General features: G+C 47.0%; 1 protein-coding gene across 1 annotated transcript in view; it reads left to right on the top strand.

The window, feature by feature from the left end:
- DPYSL2 (dihydropyrimidinase like 2) overlaps positions 1–10,488 on the top strand; it is a 51,469-nt gene that overhangs the window by 28,985 nt on the left and 11,996 nt on the right. Inside the window, exons 4-7 of the mRNA XM_026862974.1 lie at positions 4,439–4,603; positions 5,554–5,615; positions 6,792–6,872; positions 7,761–7,829. Of these exons, the coding sequence (XP_026718775.1) occupies positions 4,439–4,603; positions 5,554–5,615; positions 6,792–6,872; positions 7,761–7,829 (377 nt within the window). The remainder of the gene's footprint in view (positions 1–4,438; positions 4,604–5,553; positions 5,616–6,791; positions 6,873–7,760; positions 7,830–10,488) is intronic.

Below are 10,488 nucleotides of genomic sequence, written 5' to 3'. Positions count from 1 at the left end.
TGGGAGCTGACGTACTTGGAAGGAAGAGCAGATGCACCTTTGTGCACAAAGTGAAACCCTGTGTAATGATGGGAGAGCAAAGCCAGGCCCATCAGAGAGGTAATTAAAAGTCTTAGTGATTGTGGCTGGAGCAATCACGGCACACTGGGTACGCAGGTCCTCAGGTCCCACTGCCTTCCAAAGGGGGGTGAACGCCCTATCAGGAAACAGACTATCCAGTAATTTTGGAATCTCCTCCATATTTTAGCCAGGGAAAAATGAGATGATTTGTAAAACACAAAATCCTTTTTTCTTTTTTTTTTTTTTTCTTCCAAAGCAGATCCCTTGCTGATGTAAACAGGCTTGCTTGCTTTGAAGCCGCAGTCTGTTGCGTTTTGGATTCTGCATTTCAGAAGGTTAAAAGATAAATCTATGGAATGTTTTCTATTCATAGCTGAGAAACCACTGTAATCCTAACCTTGGCTTTGCCATGTAACTTGCTGAGAGTGTATGTTACGTAAAGAGAAACATTTAGATTAGGCCCGAAATTCACTCTGATTCAGGGAGCCACTACAAGGACCGCAAGCTATTTCACTCCTCCTTTGAAGGTTTTAGTACTGATGAAGTGATACTTACTTGATCTTTTCCTTTTCTCTTTTTTTACTTCATTGTGTTTTCTGCTTTTGGAGCAAGCTTTGAGCTTAAATTGAGCTGGCAGCTTCCTTTTCAGGCCTCAGCAGCTGACATCATTTGCACAGCAATAATCAGCAACAGGAAGAAAACATCTGGGCTTGGAAGCACGAAGAGATCAAGGCTGTAGTGGTCTAGAGAATAAAGGGGTGACAACAGTCCGCGTTGCAACAGTTTGCCTTGAGTGCATCCTGCAGACGTGAGGCCGCTCCGGCGGCCGCAGGAATTGAACATTCCTGGTTTCTGAGATGAAGAAACAAAAGATGAGGCAGTAAGCTGTTGGGTTCCCTAGAGAGAAGTGGTTCAGTGAGGTCAGGACAGCACGCTGCTTTTCACATGGGAAACCTCCGGGGTGATCTCCGCGGCTGGGTTTGCTGCCTGCTCCGGTGGGTCAGAAGACCTTGTGTCCATGGTCCTGTGGTGGATCGTACCCAGGGGTCAGCTTGGGATCCTGGGGCTGTGGGAATGCGGCGGATGGAGCTTTCATCAGCGGCTTTGTACTGCTCTGAAGCACAGGAACCTTACAGAAAAAGCTTTTTGTTTATTACTCTTGAGCTGTGCCTGAGGGCGAGAAGGAGAACTTCCTCTGAGCTGCATGTGGGTGATTCCTGTTCATACCAACAGGCAGAAGTAGTTGCAACGCTCAGTTCTTTTAACAGCAGTCAGAGAATCAATCTTAACTCTTCTCCTTTAAAGGATCTAGGCTCATTCTTACTTGGGCTCCCCAAAACCCCGACCCTAGCATGCAGGGATGTAGGAGGGATGTAGACCATGAGTCTGCAATATAGTTGGCCCCTTCCATTGCATCAAGGGATGATGGAATGGCAGAGGCATTTGCATTCGTGTCTGAATTACCTCTGGATTAGCACATCGGGTTACATCCACCTTCCTCATGGCTTACGTGCAGCACCTACCACTTCTGCTGCCTCACTTGCGGCAGCACAGCTCCCTCCTGCTCCAGGGTGCCCTGTGCCAGGCGCAGCCACTGAGCAGCTCCAGCTGCCCTCCAGCACTCGGACCCCTGTCCGGGGATGTCCCTGTCCCCGTGACTGTCCCACGCTGTGCTCTGTCACATTGCTCCTTCCCCCCGAGGCTCTTTGGACTAGTTAAACCGCAGGCTTCTGAAGGCTGTTGGCTTACCTTGCACATTCAGGCCTCCTCGCTGACTTCTTCCGTGGGAATATAACGCAATGGTTGGTCAGTAATATCTGCCTGGCAGAAAGCTGCTATGGAAACAAACTGTGCTCTGTTTTGATGGGGATGATGGGTGATTTGGCTATCGGTGAGCTCCAGGGAGCTGCTATGAGATGTGTCGGCAGTGCAGCTTCCATATAAGATATTCCTAATCCCCAGAGCTGACTTTCATGCACATATGCACCACTACCTCCATCCCTTATCCTTATTGTAACCAGCTGTGGTTTGACTTTGTCAAAGATCTGATGGAGCTCCCTTAGCCCTTCTCCCACTCCCTCCCCAAACTCCCATTAGTCATACTTGGGCAGCGCATGAAATAAGATGGTGATAAAGCTCTGATCCTAGACACCAGAGTCATTCCTAGGGGCTCCGTGCTGGGCTGTGAAGACTCCACTGTGTTAACCCCTTGGTGCCTCCAGGCAGAATTTCTTAATGTCCATAAGCCATGTATCTTCTTGGGGCTGATAGAGCTCTTAGAGCACCTTTCATCTTAAGTAGAGATGGACTTATGACTGTGAGGTGTTAGAGATTAAATGGGCTTTTTAATTAGCGGGCTGAAGAGGACAGCTCTTGTGTTAAGGCAGTTGCCATTTGTGAAAACCTGGGTTTTCCCTGTATCCCACTGGTAACGCAGAGAGACTGTTACTTTTCCCCTTGTTGTTCATACTACTTAAGCTAAAGATTAACTTTGGCAGAGTGACAAGGGGCTACATACTGGCCAAGAAACAATTCAGTCTGGAAGGTTTCAGACCACTGGGGAGGAGGAGATCATGGCGTAGAAATGGGATGATTTTTTTTTTTTTTTTTAAAAAAAAAAGACAGTTTATTGTCTGGTTAAATTTGGGTTGCTTTTCCCCAGGGTGGTGAAAAGCACATCCTTGATCTGATGCCAGTCGCCTGGCAAATTTCAGAGCTTTTGCTCAGAGCATGGATTTCTCTGCTGGGCAGGACACTGCTGTCTGAGGCAGAGGAAGGCCACCAGCCACTCCTGAACCCTGAAACCACTGCAGATCAAAGCTGTTTTGCCCGTGCATCAGCAAAGACCTGCACATCACACCCTTCCCTTTGCAGGCTAGCGTGATACTTGGAGGGGCAAACACAAGCCTTTTGGAGAAGCACAAATATTTTAACCGCCGTTTTGCTCGCTCTCATGCAGTCACCTTGGGCAGAGCTTGGCGGGAAGGATGGTTGTTTTGGGTGATCTTGACTTTCTGCAGTGTTTGCGCATCTCAAACGTTGGAGACGTCGTTCCCGACTTGGGTGGCTGAGGCGTGTGGGTCGTTCAGGAGAGCTCTAGTGTTTTTACAGGGCGTTGAGAGCTCCCGGGGTAAATCCAGTTCTTAAGGCGGTGCAAGACCAGTAAATCTAGGCTGATGTGTCTGTGTGGGGGCGAAGCAAAGCTTAGTACTTCACTGAGAGTGAGTAGGGCCCAAGGACTTTGTCTCTTATCCCAGATGTGATTTAGAGCTAACTGCTGAGCTGATGGCAGCCCAGATATTCACAGTAAAGCTAAAAATAAAACTGCTTGATTTTCTCTGCTGATAATTGAAGCAACTTTTTATTTTTTTGTTTGATTTGATGTAAAATCAAGCCAGGGCTCTCTCCTCCTCCCCAACAGTGCCTGACCAGTTTGTGACCCCTGAAGTCCCGCAGGCTTTTCCTACTCTCAGCAGCAGTTCAGTTTCTGAGATGCTGGCTTGCTTCTTTTATTTCACTGCATCTAGTGAAGATCTTAGAGATCCCGTGCACCCAAATAAAAGTTTGAATGCTATTCAGATTACTGTGAGGAACACTAAACCTTCAGATCCAAATCTCTTTTGTTACCCTTTGAGGCTGTTGCGCATCTGTAGCACTGGTGGAGTATTCTGTAGCTACTGCTGAACCCAGTTGCTGCTGGACCTAATGTGTTAGGCTGGAACGAGGATCAGCCCGAGCAATGCCAGAGGCAAGCAGCACTGTCTTGTCCTCAGGGGGTGTCTCTCCAGACTGTTGGTCCTGCTTCTTCCAGTCCTCCCTTGTATGCTGTCTCTGGAAGGTGCTCCCGGTTGGGATGAGGCGCCCAAAGCAGCTCGGATCCGTGTGGGGAGTCCTTGGTTGTCGCTGCGTAGCAGTAATCCATCTTTCTGCTCTCTGGACACCTTTTCTAGCATGTGCAGAGGCACAGACGGAGACACTGCTTGAACCTGAGGTGCTGAGTACTGCAAGCTGCTGACTGATGCTCTCAGGGGATGTTGCCCATGTCATTGTTTGTTTGTCACCAAAGAGGGGAGCAGTATTTATAGAGCTCTCCGCGGTGGTTTGTGTTTGCTGCCCTGGGAGTTCCATTTACTCTATTCACAAACAATTGGAGTAAACGGGCTGTAGTATTTAAACTATTTCCTTCAGCTTCTGCTCCATAATCAGCTTCCTGGCAGCATTCTCAGATGTAGGGGTTTAGAAACCAGGTTCTTCATATTTTAAGGGGAAGGGGCTGTCTTGGTTTTGCGGCAGCATCTGCAAGGCATGTTTTATGTCTTGGGCATCCAGGGAGGTTATTGTACCAGCCATTTACCAGTGCTTTGGTTGTCTTTCCCAGTTGATCATGTGGTTCCTGAGCCAGGGACCAGTTTGCTGACTGCGTTCGACCAGTGGCGAGAATGGGCAGACAGCAAATCCTGCTGTGACTACTCTCTGCATGTGGATATCACCGAGTGGCATAAAGGTGTTCAGGAGGAGATGGAAGCTCTGGTTAAAGATCATGGTAAGTGCAGTTCTTAAAAGTTCAGGGAAGCCTTTCCCCTTCTTATTTTTCAGGACCGGTTCCCTTATTTTTTAGGACTGGCCCTTGCGAACTATTTGACTCTTGTATCCCAGTAAAGCTGTTCTGGGCCCTGACATCACCTTGGCCCGTTCTGGCTTCTTGTGAAGGTTTGGGGTGTCGCTGTTGTAGAGGGCTCCGGGACATGGTTCACGCTGGTGTCGCTGCAGCGTTAGGTGGCTGAGCAGTGACTTTGCAGAGGTGGATCTCTTCCTGCCGCCATGGAGAGGAGCACCTTTGGTTTTCATTAGTGCAGTAGGTGACAGCTTCAGCCCTTAAACTGTTGTAAACAAGGCAAGAATTAGGCCCAGAAGGAACAATCCAGCACTTTGCTAAAAGTGGAGAAGAGCCGAATAAAATGACCTCATAGGTTTTTCCCCTCTTTAATTTCCTTGACATTTCAGCCTTGGGCTAGAGTAATTTTCCATCCTGTTTGTAGTTTAAAAAAACCCCAGCCTCTTACATCCTAATGAGTGCTTTCCCACACTTTTGCTGGCTCAGAAGGTGAGAGAGGTAAATCTGACTTCGGAGCACTCCCTGTGCCCTGGTCAGTACGACCACAGTGCAGGAGGACGCGCTGACAGACAGATTTCCCCGGGAGTGGGGGATCAGGCAGCCAGGCCCAGTCTCTGCTTTTGTCTGGGATGCATTTTGCTTCTATTTTTTTAACTTGGCGGATCTTGGTTGTACTGTGATCTGCTGAGAGTGCGTGTGTCTGTGTGCACACATCTCACAGTAGATTCCAGTCATTTATATGTCTGCCCATCGCCACCGCTGGCTGGGGGGGGGCTCATTGAGTGGGACGTCTCCTCTCTATGACAAACGATGTGTTTCGTGGCTTTGTGCCTGCAATTTGTATGTCAGATGTAATTTCTTTGCTCTCTTTCTACCAGGTGTGAACTCCTTCTTGGTTTACATGGCTTTCAAAGATCGCTTTCAGCTAACTGATTCTCAGGTAGGAAGGCTTAATGTTCACGTGCTTCTGTCGCTGCAAGCTGTGCATTAGTCACATAGAAGGATTTCAATTCAGTGCACTGGGATCTGACATTCTCTTCTGGTTTCGATCTCTCTATGAGTAACAGTACCTAAGAACTGCAACAGTACCCAGAGCTCTGGTTTGAAGATTATTTTTTTAATTAAAAAAAAAACAAAAACCAAAACCACCCAACCAACAACAAACCCTGAAAGGCTTGGCTGGGCAAAGCAATGGCAAAACCCTCATTTTGAGAGATCTAAGGTTTTATTCCAGCTCCTTTGGTGTGGAAGCAGGGGCAATTTTATAAATTGCTGCTTCATGCCCAGGCGTGGGGCAGGACAGCGCGAGCTCTGGCGTAACTGCGCCGTGTGTTTAGAAGCTGAAACTGATCCTGGCTCAGAAGTGGCTTTCTGGCTTCAGTGTTCGAATTGCTGGGACCTTAAAAATCCTGTTTGCTATTCTGGTGGATACGTTTGGGTACATTTAATTGTTGAGATGGGCAGTTTATATTTCTAAACGTGGTGGGAGGAGAGGAATGCCTGGGAGTCATTTGGAACAGTGTGGGAGGCAGTGGTGTATGACAGTTCTCTCTAATGACTCTGGTAAGCATTTTAATGAGTGACCATTGATGGAGCCAGTGTCAGCTGTGGGTTAACTCAACCTGAGCCCTCTCGGAGTGGTTGCTGGAGGTGGGGAAATCACACTGCTCCTGTCCCAGGCAGTGAGAGGGATGGGGATGGGTTCTCTGTGAAAATAAAATGGGTTTTTTTAATGCCAGGCACCAGTAGATAAAGGCACGAAACAGGTACAACTCTGTGAGCTCATTAAATAAAAATAATCAATCCATAAAATCACTCCAGATGTAGGGCTGTGCAGTTGCTGTTTCTTCCTCCAGTGTGGTAAATATACGCAGCCTGGCTATTGAATAGTGCTGCTGTGCCCTCTCAGCAGCATCCAGCTGTACAGGTTGGGAAATTCAGTTACAGGCAGGAAAACAGATCACATCTATCCAGCAACCCACATCTCGTATTTCTTAATGCTTCTCCTTCTGCAAAATTCTGTACGCTGAAGGAGTCTGGAGTGTATCCTTTGTAACAGGTGTGTACCTGAGCGTGCGCTCAGGGTATGTTGTAATCTGTGTTTTCTGTCTTCCAGATATACGAGGTCCTGAGTGTCATCCGGGATATTGGCGCGACAGCTCAAGTGCATGCTGAGAATGGTGACATCATTGCTGAGGTATGTCATGTTTATTCTGTGGGTTATTAACTTCAAAACGCTGGGAGGGATTGAAACTCTAACTCCTTCTTTGCAAACAAAATCACCCGGACTTTTAAAAGCCTGACATAGCTGTATCAAGGACGCAAGCAGAGCTGTGCATCGGATTTTAATCCCCTTCATTGCCACTGATAAAGCAGGTTTGGGTGGCAGCTTTCAGTTGGTGATGAATATCGGCCATCTCTGCCTTTATCTTCCGAAGTGAAAGACTGTCTGGGTGTGACCAGCTCAGCGTACAATAAAATATTCTGTGGTAACGCAGATCAGGAGGAGTGGGAAGGGTAATAGTTTCATACTGTGCTTGGGGTGCTGATGTTCGGGATCTGTTCGTCCTTTAAACAGCAACGAAGAAGAAATGTTAATAACATATTTGGATTTAATCTGCTCTCCAGCTCATTTTATACATTACACCTCAAGCATGCAAAACGTGGTGTTGCAGAGGATTTCTGCGTTGTCTGACTGGGGAAGAGCCCACCTGCACCTTTGAGCCCAGCTGCCAGATGATTTTTTCATGAGATACTGTTTTGCCGCATCTTAGAGATTATTTTATGGGCACAAATGAGGAGTGAAAGTCGAGGGGCTGTGAACTCAGTGTGAAACAAATCAAAATAAAAGGTTTCCCTGACCTCCTGTGAACAAATCAGCAAGGGTTTTGTGAGCTCTGGTTATTCTCAACAAGGGAAGTTGGAGAGAACTCTGGTTGTAAGGCCCTGATGTAAAGCCCCATGTGATTATTAGCTAGCAGAGATGCCTAGGATCTTACTTGTACCTCCGTCAAACAGCTGTGCTTGCCAGAAGAAGTGTGTCTTGCTTTACATCTTTTTCCTGCTTTTTTTCTCTTTGCCTTAGGAGCAGCAAAGGATCCTGGAACTGGGAATCACAGGTCCTGAAGGGCATGTGTTGAGCAGACCTGAAGAGGTGAGGACTTTACTGCCTTTGCATTTACTCCCCCAATTTGTAACATTTCTGCTTTGCCATCAAGTACTTCATATTGGGATGAATGTGGCCAGAAACATGATTTCATCCTGGCTGTAAAAATATGCTGCGTGGGGTAAGAGAAGAGGATAAGGCACTTCGAGGGACTAACTAGTAACTAGTCTCTTCTAGAGACTGACTGCTATGGGTACTTATAAGGAATTGAGGAGCCCCCTCAGCTTCTGTACTGGAGAAGGGGACACTCCAGGGAATAATAATTCATCCAGCCTAAGATTTGATTCACCCTCTGGAAAAGCTCATCTCTTTCTGTTAATTATTGGAGATGGTTTATAAAGACTCTGCTCACGCATCAGTTATCTAAAGTGAGGTGAGACGTGTTTGAACTGCAGAGCTCACGATAAGCCCTGGAGACAGAGCGAGCTGTTGGTACTTAGCCTATCTTCAGTTCATGCCTTTGATAGCCCAGACTGGAATCCTACACCGGGAGATGTGGAAAACATTGACCAGGTAGAGCATGATCTACCCAAATCACCAATTCCTTGATTCGGGTGCTGCACATGAAGACTTTAAGGTGGAGTCCCCGAAGGATTACATGCTCTGATTGATGGTGTTGGTCTTCATGGAGCTAGACCCTGAAGTTCTTGTAGTTTCTCACTGCTTTCAGTTGAGTTTTATATGAGTAAAGACTTCGGGTTTATGTAGGCAGGATTCTGCCACTGGCTTTTCTAAATCCCATCTCTTAGGCTTCTCTCTTGGTCCTTATTTTGTCAAGACTTCCTCTGAAGCAACAGAAATTTTTAATACATGCCCAAATCCTGACATTGTCTCTCAGGCACTTGCATAGCATCCATTACCATGATATTTGATGGACATTTTTACAAGTGGATTTTTTACACCAAGGCACTAAGTGGTTTGCTAAAGGCACAGAAGGTATGTGCCAGAGAGGGGAGTTAATTCTCAGATCTTAGCCCAGCATGTTAATATAGCTAACGCCCATACTTCTCCATTGATTTCTCTAGTCAAGCACCCCAATCCCTCTCACTCTCTCTTAAGTCTTTAAAATAAATCTCAAGAGCAAGAAAGAACCTTAAAACTTTGCTTTTCAGGCTGGTTCCCATTGCATTCTTCATTTCCAGTCTTTCAGTACCTCTAAGGTAGACATCTCGCCGTGGCATTCTGGGTTTGTGAAGACTTATCCTTTATGTACAAGCAGTTCTTTTTGTTCCTCCAAGATCTTGGGGCTTTGCTGACTGCCAGATATGGGAGCTGGAAGCTGGGTGTGTGAGATCATCCACACGTGCCCCTCATGCTCCCTCTCTATTTCCTCCCCTTGGTTCAGACAAGCAGCATCCAGAGACATTTCAGCAGGAATATAAATCATTCGGTTGCTTCATGCAGAAGGGGAAAAAAATTGCTCAACTTGGGCAGTATGTGAATCTTCACAGAATTTGTGTTTGGCCCTGGGAGCTGGAATTTTTTTGCTTCCTGAAAGTTGTGAGCAAACACTTGCACTGAGCTTTCCACCCACCCACCCCTGCAATTTTTTTTTTAAACATATTTTTTGGCTTGCATCAGGAGAGTGGGAACAGATGCTGACATGACACTCGGGGCTCATCTGTAGAGCACCCCTAAACTTTTGTTGACTTCAAAGAAAAGCTCTTCCTTACCTTAAAGGATCTAGCCATCAAACTAGCCAAGTCTTGTCTGGCTACTTCAAAGCTCATCCTGAGTGGAGCAGGAGCTTTAAAGTGTGAGCTGTGTGGTTCCTTGCCGTGGTTGGGTTGTTACATCTGTGCAGACATGTGTTCTTCCTCAGCGTAGCAGGGGAGGCTGCCTGAGGACACGTGGCTGCCTCAAACTGAGGATCAGTAAAGCCTGTTCCCAGTGTCACTGGGCAGCCTCTGTGCAGCTGAGCTCAGCTGTGCTGTCTGCCCAGAGTGGAAGCATTTGGGCCAAAATTCTCCTCCTTGAAAGTCATAGGAAACAGAGCAGGAAACGATGTCATCTGCTTCCCTCCCCTCATTTTCTCCGGCGCAGGAGTAACGTTGTGTTTTTAAAAACATACAACTCCCTTTAAGCTGGCTGATGCTGAAGGCCAGATTCTGAGGGTGGCAGCAGATCCATGATTCCCGGTGACTTCAGTAGGAGCGGATGTTTCTTGGTATCCCTCTGGGGTAAACACTCGAATTGGCTTCTCATGCTGTCCCTTAACGGAGTGTAAAGCCTGTCCTAAGGACTTTATGGTGGTTGTCATCTTACTGCAGAGATGCTTAATTCAGACCTCTATCTACAGCAAACTAGCAGGTTGAACAAGTCTACAATATTTATTAAATCAAAACTCCCACTGAAGTCAGCGAGACTTACGTCAGAGCGAAGCATTCAGGGTCTGGCCGTGTGCGTTTGCATTTTCCTTGGAGTGTACACATCTTCCGAATTCCCAGGTTGAGCAGAAGGCATGAATTAAGGCTTAAGTTTCACTGCTGACTCACGGGTTTAGTTTTCTCACCTCAGTAACCTGGGTTGAGCCAAGGGGATGGTATCCAGCACGTTGCTCCAGCCAGCAAAGGGAGCCTTAATGGACCCACCACCGTCCCAGGTCAGCATCACCCATCACATTCTGGAAAACTCTTCCCCCTCATAG

This window comes from Athene cunicularia, assembly GCF_003259725.1.
Source record: "Athene cunicularia isolate RWA chromosome 22 unlocalized genomic scaffold, athCun1 chr22_part1, whole genome shotgun sequence".
Lineage (NCBI taxonomy): Eukaryota > Metazoa > Chordata > Aves > Strigiformes > Strigidae > Athene > Athene cunicularia.
The sequence above is the reverse complement of the archived record's forward strand: the minus strand, read 5'-3'. Positions and strand labels throughout refer to the sequence as shown.